We start from the raw sequence: 17,974 nt of genomic DNA on the forward strand, positions 1-17,974 counted from the left end.
AATAGTATCTCACTGTTGGGATATGTTGGACAGCTTTCAACTCGCTGAGGGTGGAAACTATGGTAATGCAGGACTGTCAGTCACTGGCTGTGGCGGGGCTTTGTCAATGTGACATCACATTAACAAAATAATAAAAAGCATGTGTAATAAGACTGCTTTGGTTTAATAGGGATTAAAATAGGAGTTGGGGGATTTTTTTCGTTGTAGGGTAGTTGTGTTCACACAATCCCAATACACATTTGTGTCCAAACACCTTTGATAAACCTCTGTAGCAGCAATACTATAAAATAAGTACTCCACGTAACAAGTTCAATGCATGGTCTTTTTCATTTTGGTCAACTTAATTCAAATTTTTTTAACAACAAAAAGAAACTTGTGTATAATGAACTTGTAAATAGAGATATTAGAAGACATAAAGATTAACATATTATTAAATTGCCTAAACCTACGACAATAACTAATCATACTTGCTCATCTCCATCTGGCATGGAAAATATCAAATTACATTAGCATTAGGCATAAAACGTCAGCTTGATATAAACCAAGGCCTTGTGGATTTGCTGCAGATGGAAAGATAGTCAGATAGTCAAGGCAAGCAGGTATTCAAACTGGACACTTGATACTACATGTATGTGTTCATGGGAGAGATAAAAACAACATTAATTACAGATAAAATACATTTTAATGTCTAGAACAGAACAGAGAAAATAATTATTTTCTGTTTGCTGTTACATAGACATTTCAAAGACCTTTGCTATTATGGTCCACTGGGATTACTGTACATATTCATTTCCCTACTTCATTTCCCTAATGGACAACAAGGTCAGTACGGGAACAATCATATGTCTCTCTGACACAAACACACACACACAGAGAGACATAAGCAAGGTATATAAACCCCTATCTGTGTTATTTGTGTGGTTTTGAGCCGACGGATTGATTCCATCTGAGAGGAAGACGGGAACAAAGGTAATATTTCAAATACAATAGGTTTTGCAATGAAAGAATAAATGTAAAATTTGATTTGATAATATGAAAAGTGGGCATGCAGTGTTTGTTAGTTTAAAAATAATTTCTTTCTCACTGTATTACAGCCATCATGTTGTGGACCATCAGACACACTGGAGCAAGCATTTTATTATTGTTCATGCTTATTCATCTTGGACAGCTATACCCAAAAAATGATTTTACTAACTGTAAGTTTATAATTATTATGTAAATCGTCTTTTGCAAATATAGCTTTTATATCCATTTAATATTTTCATAGTTGGATGTGACGAGTGCAAACTTAGGGAGAACAACATTTTCTCGAAGCCTGGGGCTCCTGTCTATCAGTGTATGGGATGTTGCTTTTCTAGGGCTTATCCCACACCACTGAGGTCCAAAAAAACCATGCTCGTCCCAAAAAACATCACATCAGAAGCTACATGTTGTGTAGCCAAAGAAGTCAAACGGGTAAGACTATTACTGCCATATATTATTCATCTCACATTTTGTATTATATATGGTTTTGATATATTAACAAATATTGTTTTTGTTTTCTTGTAGGTAGTTGTCAATGATGTCAAACTAGTGAATCACACAGACTGTCACTGCAGCACCTGTTACTATCATAAATCTTAAAGATACACTACGACACTGCTGAATGATCGCTGGTTCATCTCTAGTAGTTTTTGCTCAAATGCACATTGTGTGTGAATATTGTGTTTAATGTGACAATGCTTATGAAGAGAATGCTTTTGTATTTCCTTATAGCAGTGCTATTATATGTTGCATGTTTAAAAACACGCATTTAGATAAAATTCTGTGTCCATGACATCTTTTAAGTATAAGAAAAAGTTGTATCTCCATAAAGGCCTAAAGATGTTTAAAATGCAAGGCTTGTCAAACATCACTTTATTTAAAATGCTGTTGTTGCTAAATTATATATGTAGTACTTTAAAAAACTTTTTAACCAACAAATCTCAAATAAATTGGTAACATTTTACAGGTTGTCTTTGTTATAGCTAGCATAAGCTATAACTGGGTGATTCTCACAAAATCTTGAATCATGTTTCAAGATGTCAAATGTTATTATTTTAAAAATACTTGCATCAACAATTTTTAATTAATTATAAACAAGGTCTGATATGTTCGAAGGCATTCATTTCTAACATTTTACTGACAATTTAACACAATTTTGAAAACATAGGCCTTAAAAAATATTATCATAACCATTTGATACTGTCTACTCTACACCATAGCAAGTTTTGCTAAAATAAGCCATGATGCCTAAATAAATTTTTATTTATAATACATAATGAGACTTTAATAAACTATATTTTAACAGAAAATTATAAATGTAACATTTTTTTAAATGTGGGAAACTACCTATATTGGTCATGCACACATTGTGACAAGACAATATTATCTTTTCACTAGAAAAATATAATGTAATCTGGTGACTACGCTTTTTGCATAGTTTTTAACTTGAATGAATATTTGTTTGGTAGAGAAATGGTTGGTGACTACTTGGTTGCTAGCTGGTAGCGAGATGTTGATCAGTCGCTGATGCCTGACAAGTTGGCTCGCAAACTTAAAAGTTTTTGCATCACCCCTAGACAAATAAGATGCATGTAGTCATTAGAAAAAAACATGTCAACATTTGTATAGCAGAGAGTTTGGAATATAATGATAGTAAATAATGACAGACTTTTCATTTTGGATTAACTATACCTTTAACTTACGTTAACAGTTACAGCTTTTGATTTTAAAAAGTAAATGCTAATATTAACATCAGCTAAGATTAATTGGGTCATTCTCATGAAACAACTCAGCACAAAGTCAGATCACTTGAATCCAGTAGAATCTTTTCTTAAGGATAAACAAACCACTTCAAAGTTTGTTAGACATTTGTGCAATTGAAGTAAACACAGGTTTAATGTTTTGATCAATGAGTAGTTGCTAAGAATAAAGTTTTTCTGACCCATATTTGGAGAATATAACACACTGACTTGAATTAATGTATCATAGCCAACTAAAATATATGTTTATTTCTTTCAGTTTTGCTGAGGGAGAATATGACAAAACGAGAAATAATTCACAAAAAAAAAATATTTTTTAGAATTTTACATTAAAAACTCCATGATAGGACCATTGTCTTTCAGTGGAGGATAATGCTTAAAAGTCTTTTCCTGAGCTGATTTTTTTGTTTTATAAGATATAAACTAAAATTTAAATACGTAGTGTTTTAGGCAAGAAAATACACTACTTCTGGCTTTTTATTGCAAAAGTAGAAAACCATGGTCTACATCTGGACTCACTAAGTTCAGCAAGTTTATTTCTTAACAAGTACAATAAAATCATCCAAACTGCATTTGAAACCTGAATGCAACAAATGTAAGAAAAGAGATTATCAGATGGTCTAAAAAATTATTCAAGCCCTTCTTAGAAATGACACATTAAAATTGTGTTCAATTAATTAAAAATACCTCATTAAGAGCAATAAGTATATATATTTAATTAGTGTAACACAAAATGAATATGTACTATAATTTATTGATTTCTTTTTAATTTTGTTAACACAATTGGTTTGAGTCTGGGTTCTTGAAAAATAAATTTCCAGCATGCTTTGCATGCAACTGTTTTTGGAGAGTCATTTTTTAAATTAAGTTTTATTTTATGCATTTTTAGGTAAAGAGAAAGACTTAATAGTGTTTAATGTCCGTTTATCTTATTATTATTTCTCTCAATGAGCACTGTGTTAATGCCTGTTTGGAGATCAGTCTCTTCTCACATGCTCATCCAAAGTATAATATGTTATTAATATTAGCATGCTAACATGTGCTTATGCAAATTAGTATGATATAAAAACTTTAATATAAAATAACAGAATTGAGTTATTCAGACTACACTAAATTGAGTTTAGGCAACTAATTGAGTATTGCTATTTACTTTAAATTGAGTTGGAGTAACTCAATATATTTTTATTGTGTAAAGCAGTTTTTTTCGAGTTGGGGGTACACATTCATATTGGATGGAAATCCTGCCCACAATTTTATTGAGTTAATCCAATGAATCATTTTTATGAGTGTAGTAACTTTAAGTGACATAATTTAATAAATAGTTAAAGCTTTATATAATGCTGGATTTGTTTGCATCCTGTTAATATGATTGTTGGCATTCTATTAAGTTAATGAATTGTTTGCATGCTGTAAAAATTAATAAATCACTCAAAGTCCAAATGACAGATGAACCTAAAATTAAGTAAAACAAACAATTGACACTTAATAAAGAAAACTATGTTAAACGTTATTTTTATTCCATTTAAAATGATATTATAAAATTGTATTGTTATTTTCAGTATTCTCCTTTTATAAATTTAAGAAACCAATAGTTCTTAAAGTCAGTTTGTGTTCAAAATGGACAAAAATGTCCATGCCCTAAAATGGTCATAAAATATTATATTCATATTCCTACTCTCATTTAATCTAAATCAGTTCTGATCATAACTACCAACCATTCATTAATTTTCAGAATTTTAACCCTTTAAATGTCCCCAGTTTGTTTACATAATGCCACTGTTGTTTTTATTATTTTTTATAATTATGTTTTATATACTAAATGTATATGTTTATTATTAGTCTTGGATATGTTAATAATTAACCAAATTAATTTTGATGCATTATTTTTTCCACAGATTTTGTTAAAAAATACACCTAGTTTAATAGAGAACAAAAATGTCCATGTCCAAAAAACTGACACAAAATATAAATAATTTTTCACATTATTACTGACTTCAGTTTTTAAGCCAGAATCAGACTTGACCAGACAATTCACTCATTTTCATCATTTTAACCCTTTAAATAAGTTTGCTTACATGATGCCAAATAAAAGCATTTTTATACAGAACGAATTTATTCATTAGATATTATCAGTTTTACGCGCATGCTTATAAATATTCATGTAGCCCCCGCCCAGTGAAACCGAAAAATATCAGAAACCTTACCGAAACCTAGGCGAAATTACACATTATACTATGGCTAAGGTTTCTCATGTATATTATTCGAGTTTTGATTGTCCACGAAACTCTGTGACCCTGGCCATTTTTGAATATTAATTAGATCTTGCTGACGTCACTCCGTCAGCTGCTAATGGCGAATGCATGGCTCATAAATATTCATAGTCGAGCCCTGACCGTAGTAGTTTGGGTGATTTCGGCTGCTGTGCTGTGCGAGTGTGGTGAAGATGGCGGAGGAGGAGGATAGCAGGGCTGAGGCTGTGGCCCTCAGACACAGATTTCAGGATCTCATCTCTGAATTTAAAAGGAGCTCCCAGTCGCCGCTCGATGCCTCCAATAGTTTTTGTCGGGATTTCTGTGAAGTACGAGTTTCTTTATGCGTTTTAATCTATCTTTGTTTATGGGCGATGCTGCATGTTTGCATCGCTGCACGGACGATAACAAAAATCCAACAGTACCATTGAAATCAGTCATAAATCTGATGTATAAAATCACCAAAAGTCAAAGCTGTTTGCTGGAAAGATGATGCATGATTGTGTTTTTACAGTCAGTAAATATTACAGTCATGCTGTTTGTGGTTATCCCTAGAGCTCCCGTCGGCTAACACATTAGCTTATTGTAGCTGCAGCAGTCTTTCACAACGAATAATGATACACGTAGAAATATACTTAAGATAGATACGTGGTTAATATTGAGACGTGAATGTTAGACAATAGCTGCTGGTGATTTTGTAACGAATGTTTTATTAGGAAAAAACAGCTGGTGAAGTACTTTGAAAACGATGCACATTGATTAACCCTTTAAAATCACAAAAAGCTCCTTTCATGCAAGTATATCAATGCTTTGAGGAGAAATTTATGTTTTTCATGCTAAACAAAATGCATTTACTACTGTATTTAAAAAGGTTTACATTAGCTTATTATCAGTTACTTCTCAAATGTAAATCCATTCTTCCTTTATTTCAATTACTACTATTATGATATCAATTTTTATGCTTGAAAATCATCTTCTGACTTTTATCTCCAGTATTATGATTGCATTATAAAAAGTAATTCATTAGATAATACAAACAAACATTGCATTGTGGCCTAAAGCAGTTATTTTCAAACTTGGGGCCCTGAGATTGTGCAAGGGGGGCCCCAGTTTTATGACATTTTATAAAATGCATTAATTTAATTAAACCTCAGAAAAATAACACTACTAACCAAAAGCACTACATTGTATATTTTATTAAAGTTTGTTTATTTCAAATTCTAGAAAATACATTTTATTTGGGGGGCCGCACGGCAAAAAAGTTTGAGAACCGCTGGCCTAAAGCATACTAGACCGTATAATAATGGTTAAGGTTTTTTTTCTTAGGTTTTGATGAATCAAGGACATCAGAGGAAACCAGATGAAGATCAGCTGTCTCTGTTAGAGATGTACTCAGTAGCTATAGTGTGTTTCGCTGAGGCCAGCCCGTATCTCTGTCCTGAATGTGAACACGTCACAGATGTGCTGGAGAAGTTATCATGGTTTGTTTTTTTCTTCTCTATAGATCGACTGTTGGTTTACAAAGTCTGTGGTGTTAAAGTCACTTGGTATGGCGTTATTTATGGATTGAATAAGCGCTTTAACTTTTCTAACTTGGCCACTATTAAAAGATTTATCCAGTGGTCTTTTCAATTAAACCAGTGGAAGATATAATTTCTAAACTTATGTATGAATAGCCTATGCAGTATATTGTATGTGTACATTATACAATATATGAAGAGTTCAGATGCAAAACCCTCTTAAGGGCATGTTTTCTTGTAAATGAGCATTTTTAGTTTAGTAATTTCAGTTTAATGGCATGGAAAAGATTATTAGTCGGTAATTGAAATGCCTTATTTTTACAAATGTCACTTTGGTCAATTTATTGGAATGTAGCAAATTTGATTGTCTTACCTCTAATCCCTACTAAAAAATTCAGCTAAAACCAGCATAAACTGGTAGCTGGTTTAAGGTGGTCCTCCCAGCTTAGTCTAGCTAGACCATCTTAAAAAGTAACCAAAATGCAGCTAGACCAGCTTGCTACACCAGCAAAACCAATCTGTGAGATCAGCTCACCAGCTATGATGGTTTTAGCTGGATCTTTTAGTAGAGATTACATGCTAAAATGTCCACTTCTATAATTTCCACAAGTCACCAGTCATCCTCTTATATGAATAAAGTTAAAAGGCTTTGTCAAAAAAAAAAAAACTCCTTTAACTGGGTAAAAAACCCTATTTGAAGCTCTTGTTATACATACAGCTTTGTTGCATATACAGATTTTCTTCTGTGCACTTAGCAAAAAATTTTTGTGGTGGATTTTGTGAACAAACCAATATTTCTGAATGGCTTTAGGCGGGGTTAAAGCGAAAGTATTTGACAAACGTATAATACGTGCCAAGTGCATTTGGTCAATATCACACTTTAAAAAATGATGTTCTTACTCAGTATTTTTTGTCTTGTTTTCAGTAGAAAATCCAATTTTTTTTAAATGAATTTGTATTTTTTGATGAGTAAATGACCTAAGAAAATAAGTCTAGTTTTTAGACAAATCATATCAAATTTAAGTGCATTTGTCCTTAAAACAAGCAACAAAAAATCTGCCATTGGAATAAGATTTTTTTTCTTAAATTTACTTGATACAAAAAAATGTATTCCATTGGCAAATTTTTCTGCTTGTTTTAAGCACAAATTAGCTTTAATTTTAAAAGTGTTGTCTAAAAACTAGACTTATTTTCTTAGGTAATTTGCTCATCAAGAAATTACATATTTGATTTAATAATTTTTAGATATTTGTACTGAAAAAAAGACAAAAATACTAAGTAAGAAAGTGTATGTCTAAACCTAAATGAATTGACTTGATCTTCTTGTTCAATTGTTAGGAGCTGTCTGAATCTTCTGCTGTCATTTTCTGAACAAATCCCAGGTGCCTTATGGGAAGAGTTTCAAACTTCTGTCACGGTAAGAGATGTTCTAATGCATACATTTATCCTCTGTATTAGTAGTACTGAATACCCATGAGTTGTCAGACATACAAGCTAGTGTCAATGTCAAAGTTGTTTTCAGATATGGGCAATGAAAATTTCCAAATGACACAACACTTTTTTTTATGTAATGCTATGAATGACCAAAGGATCCCTGCGGGGAACATACTGTGCGTACCAACTTATGTTGCCAATGCCACACCTACTCAAACAACAGTGTTTAAAGCATGTGCTGTTTATATTGTCTAAGACACCCAAACAGTCATTAAACCACAATGATAAAAAAGAATAACGTCAGCCTTTCTGTAAAACACAGACATCCAATGTGCAGAGTTTGCATGCGGCAATGCTGTGACCACACCCCATAATAATTGACTATTTATCATCTTTCTTGTGGAGCATATTAAGACCATTATAATGTAATTACGCAGTAAACCTTTTTGTTAACAATTTCCACAACGTGAGTTAAGTTTCACAGTCGATTTTGTGTCTTTAACTTATTCAACTCACTTTTTAAAACTTGTGCTATCGATGAAAGTTTCATTGCGATCCAGTTTTAAGACAGAAAACTGAGTTAGAAGTAGGGTTGCAAAGGGGCGGACATTTTCAGTAAATTTTCGGAAACTTTTCATGGGGAATTATGGAAATATGCCAAATTGGAAACTTAAAGGGAATTTATAGGAATAATTTGGAAATGTATATAAACTATATCATATACAAACATAAATAAACATTTTGTTTGGTCATAAGCAGACATCCATGCATGCAAGATAATACGAATTTTAAAAATTACGTGCAAAATTATTTCATTGCGTAACACAAACGCATAATAAACTCGATTATGGTTATTAAAATAGTGCTAGCTTACATTTAGATATCTGATTACTGGCTAGCTAGCTACTGTATAAACACATTTTGGTGTTTGCTAGTTAAACTGTTAAATGCAGTAAGTGTAGCTTCTGTGGTAGTTACTACTATTTTAATTATCTCACCTAAATGTTTTCTTAGTCAGTGTATTTGTCTTTACAATAGTATAATGTTGTTGCACACTAGCTTACACACAGCACAAGGAAGTTTAAAATGAATGCATGTCGTCGGAGCCGATGGTGTAGTGGGCAAGTGCTCCGACATATGGTGCAGTCGCACTTTCGGCGACCCGAGTTCGAGTCCCGGCTCGAGGTCCTTTGCCGATCCCGTACCCCTCTCTCTCCACCCTATACTTTCCTGTCCTCTCCTACACTACTATCTATCTAATAAAGGCATAAAATGGCCCAAAAACATAACTTTAAAAAAAAAAAAAAAAAAAAAATGAATGCATGTCATTTTACATTAATACATGCAAAGATGGAAATTTTGACATTATTTTGTGTGCATAATTCAAGAAATGATCTGTGCATGTCATGGAAGAATACAAGTACATGCAGGGGTTGTGCATGTGTTTTAGAATGTGCAGGGTAGAAATTCAACTGAAATTGCATTAAATCTTGTTGTTTTAAACAAAATTATGCTGCAAGATTTTTCTTTAAACTGCATTTAAGTTCCCTGTTATTGGCAACTCTGCATTTTTTTATCCCATTAATTCCCATATATTCCTGTTCTTTTCCATATATTTCTGTTAATTCCCATGGAAAGTTTCCAGCCTTGAAAATTCCAGAAATTTTGCCCCTAGTTAGAATATTCCCAAATTTATAAGACAAAAATACTTGCTTTCGGCAACCAGGGTATAAAGTTAAAGGATTAGTCCATTTTCTTAAAAAAAATCCAGATAATTTACTCACCCCCATGTCATCCAAAATGTTGATGCCTTTCTTTGTTCAGTCGAAAATAAATTATGTTTTTGAGGAAAACATTCCAGGATTTTTCTCATTTGAATAGACTTAAATGGACCCCAACACTTGCAATTTCAAAGGACTCTTAATGATCCCAAAGGAGGCATAAGGGTCTTTCTAGCGAAACGATTTCTTTTGCAAGAAAAATAAAAAATATGCACTTTTAAACCACAACTTCTCCTCTTGTCCGGTCGTGTGACATGCCACACATAAGTCTTTAAAAGGATTAGGATCATCTTTGCATGATGGTTTTTGTTTTGACAGGTGGCTCATGGCATCCTTCAAGCACATGGGAACTCACAGCTTCACACCTTGTTGAATCTGGTGAAGGAGAATGGTGTGTGGACCAATGTCACGCTTTGTAGCCTTCTGTCAAACAACATGCCCGATCTAGAGAAAGGTAAAATATGCTTTACTGTCACTTTCTTACTTGAATATTGTTTTTGCTGTGGTTTTGTCTGATGTTTTTGGTCTCATCAATAAAGTATAACTTTTCTTGAAAGTGTTTGTGTTCTATTTCTTTTTCTGTAGTTCATGAGTTTTTAGCGCAAGAAGGACCTGAGCTACTTCATATGCGAATAAAGCACCTCATGAAACAGAAGCTTGTGGATAAAGCTGCAAGGCTGGCAAAGACGTGTGCAGAGTTTCCCGAATTTGGAAGAAAGAAGAATTTCAAACAAATCTACCTCGTGTGTCTGTGTGAAATTAATTCGCAAGAACTTATGCAAGAGGTGAGAGTCTTATTTGAAATAAAAAAAAATCAAAATTGCATTGTAAAACCATACTAATTTTTAATGTTCATTCTCCATTTAGCCTGTGTTATGTTTAAATGTGCGTTTCATCATTAAGTATAAAATGTTTATGTTTTTGGGACAGATAAAGGAGGTAGACTGCAAGGATGCTCTGGACATGATTTGTAATTTGGAGGCTGAGGAAGATGAGAAAGGAGCTCTCAGTCTTTGTACAGCATTTTTCAAGCGCCAGCTTCTCAGTGGAGATGTTTATTGTGCCTGGTAAGGTCTTTATTCATACTCTTTAAGTTGTATGTGTTGTAACCATGAGTATTTTAACTCATTCCCCTTCAGCCATTTTTTGAAAAATTGCCCAACCAGCATTTCTTTTTTTTTTTTTTTGATTTTCACAAAAGTTTTACAAAATGCCTTTCAGGAAAATTTTCTTCAAAAAATATATAAACATACAAATACAAAACAAAATATTATGGAATGTTTTCTCTTATTTGAAGTAATAACCCGTCAATGGTGAGGAAAGAGTTAAAGCAGTCATGACATAAGAAGTCAAATTTTGATAGTTCATTATGATATTGTATAAAAACGTGCTGCAAATATTTTATTAAAAACTTACTTTGCCTGACTGATCATATTTTATGTATTTTACAGGGAGTTGACATTGTTTTGGAGTAAGCTTTTAATACGCCTCGAGTCAAAAGAGACGTTTTTGGAGCAGTGCAGACAGTTAGCACGACTGTCTGGGAGTGTGTACCATATTCTGCTTCTTATCAAAGTCGTGCAAGCTGAGGTTAGCAAAGTTAAAATTTTTGTGTCAAGGATTTGTTGGTTCAACTTAATAATTAAGTTATCTGGTTGCCTTAACATTTTTAGTTTATTTGACTTAAAAATATTAGTTACTCAAAAAATTCTGTAAAAATATTGTCAACTAATATTTTTTGCGTTGAAGTAACTCAAATGTTAAGGCAACCAGATAACTTTAAGTTGAACAAACTATTTTTTTTTACAGTGAGTGTCAATTGCCTTTTCTGCATAATAGACTCATGACATTTTTGTTTCCTTAGGTGGACAAAGATGGACTTTCAACATGTATCGAAATGTGCATTCAAGCACTAAAAATGGGAGTTCACGACAGCGAGGATGCCAGTATTACAATCTGCAAAACGATATCTTGTTTGCTGCCTTTAGACATAGAAGTGAAACGTGCTTGTCAGCTCACAGAGTTCCTGGTAAATCCATCTTTGGACTCGTATTACTCTGTTGAGACGGTCTTCAATGAACCCGACCAAAAGCTTGAAGAAGAGGATCCATTGATTTTAAACTCACTACGTTGTGATCTGTTATTGGCCTTAAAGACGAAGTGGCCTTTTGATCCAGAGTTCTGGGACTGGAAAACTCTAAAGCGCCATTGCATTGGGTTGATGGGTCAGGAGGCAGCGGATATGGTGTCTGCTGACAAACTTTCTGAAAGTGAAGAAAACGAAGCCCAAGATGCTTATGAGAAAGTTTTCAAGGATTTAACTCAAAGTCTGATTTATGAGCCTGGTGAAGGTGAAGCGGAAAGAAAGAAGAAAACGGAAATGAAGAAGGTGAAAGATAAAGGATTCGTATCCGCTCGATTTCGCAACTGGCAAGCTTACATGCAGTATTGTGTGTTGTGTGATAAGGAGTTTCTCGGACACCGCATTGTGAAGCATGCATTAAAGCATGTCCAAGATGGGATCTTCCGTTGTCCGATATGTACTAAATCTTTTCCAACTAGGGCAGTCCTAGAGCCTCATGTAATGTCCCACGTTAAACAGTCATGTCAGGAACGCCTTGCTGCTATGAACATAACCAAGAAATCTCCCATCAAGTTGAAATCGCCGAGCACCTTGGATAAACAAAAGCACTACGTCAAAACTGCCACGCAAGGACCGACGGTTTGCAGCGATGCTTCAAAGAGTAGTCCAAGCGCAAACGGTGAAAATAAAATAATCTCCCCGTTTCCAAAACCATGTGCCCCTAAACAGGATGTTAACAACACTAAAGATCTCACATGCCCCGTTACAAGCTGTCAGAAAGTTTTTAAGTATTTCAGAAACTTGGTTGCACACGTCAAGGCCCACAAAAATGAACCGGAAGCGGTACGCTTCCTAGAAGTACAGAGCCGAAAAGCTATGTGCCAGTATTGTCACCGTCAATTCGTCAATTTGACTCATCTTAATGATCACTTACAGATGCATTGTGGCGACAAGCCTTACTTTTGCATTCAGCTGGGTTGCAATTGCACCTTCTCCTCTCACGCCGAGCTCCTCGTTCACAGAAAAGTGCACGCCGAATTTCAGGCACAGTGTACCTATCCAAACTGTGAGAGGATATTCAGCGAGACGTACTTGCTGTATGATCACGAAGCACAGCACTACATGAATTTCACGTGCAAAAGACAAAACTGTGCCATGGTGTTTTGCACTGTGTCTGACCTTGATATGCATCAGCAAGAACATGCAAAGCAGGACCACTCTGCTGAACGTTCTCAAATTGAATCACCAGCTCAGACTTGTCTTGCCTTAGAGCCGTTTCCAAGCCAAATTAAAGAGGTTTCCCAAGAGCCTAGCGTAGTAAAAATGAAATGCTCCGTTAAGAAAATAAAGTGCAGTCAGGGTTCTGCAGGACATCCTGAGCAACTTGTAACCAACCCAGCTCTGTCAAAAAGTGTCCCGATAGTTTCCCAAACGTCTACCGTTCAGCCCCATGTTTCTGATGCATCTCAATGTTTGCAATCTAATCCCGAAAGTCCAGAGAAATCACATCTTGAATCTTGCTTTGTAAAACTGGAGCCTATTCCTGTCCAGGATGACGATCCTGTATTTGCAAAGACTCAAACGTTTTTAGAAGATAAAAAGTTGTTTTGTCACCCGTTGAATCAGCTCACACAGGCCACCCCAGAGTCTTCTAACGTTGAGACGGATGCCAATAAAGAGAAACGTCTGACTCACGCATGTCCGTTTGAAACCTGCACACGGTTATACAGCACGTCAAAGAGTTTATCCAGACATGTTAAAAATTTTCATCCAGATGCATTCGAGGAGTGGAAGCTGTCAAAGAAGTACAAGAGGATAGCGGAAATTGCTGCGAGAAAGTCGTCGTCCAAGCCTTCTAACACCGGTTCCCAGAAAATAAAGAAACAGACAAGCAATGTTTGTGACCCGACACGTTTGGACTCCTCTGTTCTCTCATGTCACGATGAGTCTGTAAGTTCTTCCTCTCAACTGAAAGATGCCCAAGGTCATGCATCACCAAATCATTCAGCGCTGATGCAATTACCGTTATCGCAAACTTGGGCAACATCTGCGATGGATGATATGGATTCAAGTTTTAATGTACAGAATCACTACTCTCCCATTACTTCATCTGAGAGTCAACACATCGGCTCATTGTACCATTCGGATGCCATCATGGATTACGCTTCTGCCTCTGTTTATGACGGCATGATTCCCCTTTCCGCCAATGTCCACACACCCTCGAGTGTCATGAATGAAGCTTCAAAATACGTGTCGAGTTCTCTTCGAGTACTGCATGCCCTTAATGGTGATCAGACTTTTGACGTTGACCTCGGATACGGTCAGGTCGGACAAAACCATCCCAATGAGATTCCTGTCAGTGCCAGTTTGTTGCATACAGCATCTTTGCCTGATCAGAATACGAGTTCAAATATTTCAGCTTTTCCTCTGGAGACAAACCCTGCATCGGAGGAATTGCTGGGAAATTCGAACCAAGAAATCTGCACAGCTGCACAGTTGTTTTCATCAGATATCAAATGTATACCAAATCTTACCCATCATTTCAAGGAACAGTCAGAGGATTTCCCAGTAAAGGTTGGCAGTCCTTTGCCCCAAGTTGATGAGAAACATCCAGAAGAGTTTTGTAATCACGAAATATCACCGAAAGAACCCGAAGAACAACCTCCTTCAGATGAACAGCCTGTTGTAGGCAAAAAAGCCAAGAAAATGAAATCGTCCAAAAAAAGCAAATGGCCTGCAATAATCGAGGGTGGGAAAGTCATTTGCTGCAGGTGCTACAGAGAGTTCCCAAGTACAAAGTCACTTGGAGGTCATTTATCGAAACGCTCCCAGTGCAAAACTGTAGATGAAATTGATCTTACTGCCGATTTACCGACATCGTTTCTCGATTTTCTCAATGATCCTGATATTTCAATAGTACCGATGCCTCTTCCTACAAATAACATGCAAGATCACAAATCCCTCACAAGTCCTTTGCAAATCCATCCACCGTTAGACTCAAATGTCTTTACGGATAGCGTGAATGATACGAATTGCAACATTCATAACTCGAATGTTCCCCCTCTAGAACCCTCTGAAATGACAGCAAGTTCAACTTCGTGCCAATCACCCGTACAAGAGCCGCGTATAGAAAGCAAACCTGAATCTGAAATCCCTCCTGCAAATACTGGTGAAGATGGTAAAATCGTAGAAATCGAAAGGGCGTTGCAACGTCTCGATTTAGTTGATATACTTAACCAGGACACATCTGTGTCTGAGAGCGCTGACCAGCAAAGTAAAAGCTCTCAAATTGAAATTGGTAACACGATTAAAGACGAGGTAGAAAATAAACAGAAAGTCTTCACTGTAAAGCCTTTCAAATGTAAGGAGAAAGACTGTACGTATGGATCCATGACAAAAGAAGCCCTGTTTAATCATCTTTCCAGAGTACATGAGTATAGCGAGGAAAAAATTAATGAAATGAAGAAAAACCCGGACAAATTTGCACCTTACAGCTGTCATTTATGTACAAAGGCATTTACCAGAACCACAGGCCTTAAAATCCACTACATGAACGTCCATCATTTGTCGAAAGAAGAAGTATCAGGCTTAAAAATGTTTGGTGAAAGAAAGGTCAGAAAATCTAAAGTGGAGTCAGCAGATGTGCATTGTAGCCACATAACCAAACAAGCCAATGAGTTACCAGGACAGCAGCAACACAAAGTCAGTCCAAAATTAACAAAGAAATCTTTAAGTTCAAAGGTTAAAAAAGAAGCAGCCAGTGTAGCCCCAAAGAAAACTCCAAAAAAGAGCCCCAAAAAAGACTCCCCAAAAGTTTTTAGCCCCAAGATCAGCAAGACCGTGGAAGCGTCACAAGGAAGTGTAGGGAATTTTGATGGGTTTGCTACAAATGCAATTGTAAAAACGCTTCAGGGCACCTCTAACACTCCAGAAAAGCAAGAGCCATGTAAGCCAAGTGTATTTGCAATGCAAGAGCCAAGTGTTGTTAGTCCGTTTTCCTTCGGCACAATGAACGACCCAGCACAAGCTACCAAAGTTGCAACACCACAGTTGAATAATAAAATCGAGACCAAACCAGATAAAGAGGTTGAACTTGAAAAGAACAATAATTTGCCAGTGGACTACATTGATTTAAGTGATACTCTCCATTTGTGTAGGCCGTACCGATGTGTGCACGAAGGATGTGTGGCTTCCTTTTCGATCCAACAAAATCTGATTCTCCATTACAGAGCTATGCATCAGTCGGAATGTGACGAAAACACCGGGGCCTGTACGAAAGAAGCTGACGGCTCCGTCCGAGTGCAGGAATACAAATGTCAAGTCAAACAATGCTCAAAAGTAGTCTCCAAAGTTACCAGTTTATTGAAACATTATCTTTTGCTTCACAGATGCACGTTGGAAAAGACTAGCGAGTTGTTATCTGCCGTTGAAGTCGGTACATTTCAATGTGACCAGTCAAAATGTTCGGCTCACTTTACGTGCCATTTAAAATACATAGATCACATTAAAAACGACCACAAGGTCATAAAAGTTTCAGCAGACGGGGACTTTAGGAGGGTGGACCTTACGTTCAGGTGTCAGTTTGAGGATTGCGGCAGGGTTTATACAACCAAGTCCAACCTTTTACGACATCTTATGAAGAAACATCAAGAAACTTTTGAAACCTTGAAAAAGAAACAAGAAGCTATGAACGGGGGAGCGACAAAATTAAGCACGAGTGCTGATCCTAACAACGGAAAAGAGAACATTGCAAATAACGTTAAGGTGAAGAAGAAGAAGAGTTTGAAAAAAAAAGAGGACAAGGGACAAAACCATTGGATGACCTTTGCGACGCCCGTTCTTAAATCTATCGATGAAGCATCTGCGATGTGCAATAAAAGATTTCTTCTCCAGTACCCTTGTATGATTAAAAATTGCGATTCGGTAATGAATGCGGAGCAGGAGATATTGAAACATTATACCACTCACGGTCTCACAGAACGCTTCATTGAAGATCAGAGGAGCCAGTTCATATTTTGCAAGAAAAGCAAAGAGATTAGTGGGTTGGAAGAGTGCGAAGTGGAGGATATGGTACTTGATGAAGAAAAAACGGAAAATACCAGTGTTAGTACTCAAAACTTAAGCCAAGAAGTCCAAATGGCAACAGACAATGAAAAGGTCAATGAAAGTTTCACTGCCACGACTGTCGTGAAACAGAAAAGAGGTCGTCCGCGCAAGTCTGAATCTAGAAAGAAAATCTGTCTCGAGAGAAGGCGAAGTCTACGAAAAAGCTCCGGCGTTAAATGCATGCTGAAAGTCTCAGGATCCATACTGAACTCTTCTAACCACCAAGAGAACTACGTAGGGAATAAAGTGGCACTAAAACTGTATCGGCCGTCGCAATACAAGACGTCCATCGTGAACTTCGATGGCGACGGCAGAATACCCGCTAAACGCAGAAAAACTCATTGGACATCAAAACGACAGCGTACGTTTCGACCGGTCATCCGTGGGAGAGATGAAGTCCAATGTATTGTTAATTTTCGAAATCCCCTTAAACTCGAAACTGTAAAGAATGTTAAAATCGTTATATACGAAAATGTTTCGGCTAGATCGGATTTGCTAAAACAACTTCAAGACATGCAGCCCATGGTCATCCTGAACAAACGGCTGCACAGTTGATGGTTCAGTAAGAGACTGGTTTGTTTTCCTTTTACGAAGCCATGAACTCAGGACCACATACTGTTCGTCACATGCTGCTGACAAATACATCCAGTTACACACTTTCACAAATTTATAGTAGTTTTAATGCCTTGTTTGTTAATAGAAATTAATTAGTGTTAAATGAAATCCTTTTGTACGATATTTTACATTTTAATGTGCTATTTATGATCGTGTTTAAAACCATTTTGTATTTCTGATATTCCTAGATAAAAGTTAGATTAGACATTTTTAAAAATGTCAAATTTCATGTAGGATGAAAACGATAAACGATATATCCCTGTGGGATTTGTATCAAATTTTTTGTTGTTGTTAAACAGTATTTATTTTTAAATTAACAGCTGTGTTAATGTACTTGTCTTCCACCTAATATTCAATTAAAATAACGCTAAATGCTCAGTGTAAATTCTGACATTCACATTCA

General features: G+C 35.9%; 2 protein-coding genes across 2 annotated transcripts; both read left to right on the plus strand.

Annotated features, from left to right (window-relative positions):
* Nucleotides 1-241: 241 nt before the first annotated feature.
* Nucleotides 242-1,985, plus strand: cga (glycoprotein hormones, alpha polypeptide). The gene is made up of 4 exons (XM_065267289.2): nt 242-969; nt 1,095-1,196; nt 1,268-1,455; nt 1,549-1,985. The coding sequence occupies exons 2-4, from the start codon at nt 1,100-1,102 to the stop codon at nt 1,621-1,623; spliced, it is 360 nt and encodes a 119-aa protein (XP_065123361.1). The 5' UTR covers nt 242-969; nt 1,095-1,099; the 3' UTR covers nt 1,624-1,985.
* A 3,210-nt stretch (nt 1,986-5,195) lies between these two features.
* znf292a (zinc finger protein 292a) lies at nt 5,196-17,974 on the plus strand. Its single transcript, XM_065267286.1, has 8 exons — nt 5,196-5,361; nt 6,359-6,513; nt 7,891-7,969; nt 10,086-10,221; nt 10,353-10,552; nt 10,698-10,834; nt 11,219-11,357; nt 11,632-17,974. The coding sequence occupies exons 1-8, from the start codon at nt 5,227-5,229 to the stop codon at nt 17,509-17,511; spliced, it is 6,861 nt and encodes a 2,286-aa protein (XP_065123358.1). The 5' UTR covers nt 5,196-5,226; the 3' UTR covers nt 17,512-17,974.

Source organism: Paramisgurnus dabryanus, chromosome 17 (genome assembly GCF_030506205.2).
Source record: "Paramisgurnus dabryanus chromosome 17, PD_genome_1.1, whole genome shotgun sequence".
NCBI lineage: Eukaryota > Metazoa > Chordata > Actinopteri > Cypriniformes > Cobitidae > Paramisgurnus > Paramisgurnus dabryanus.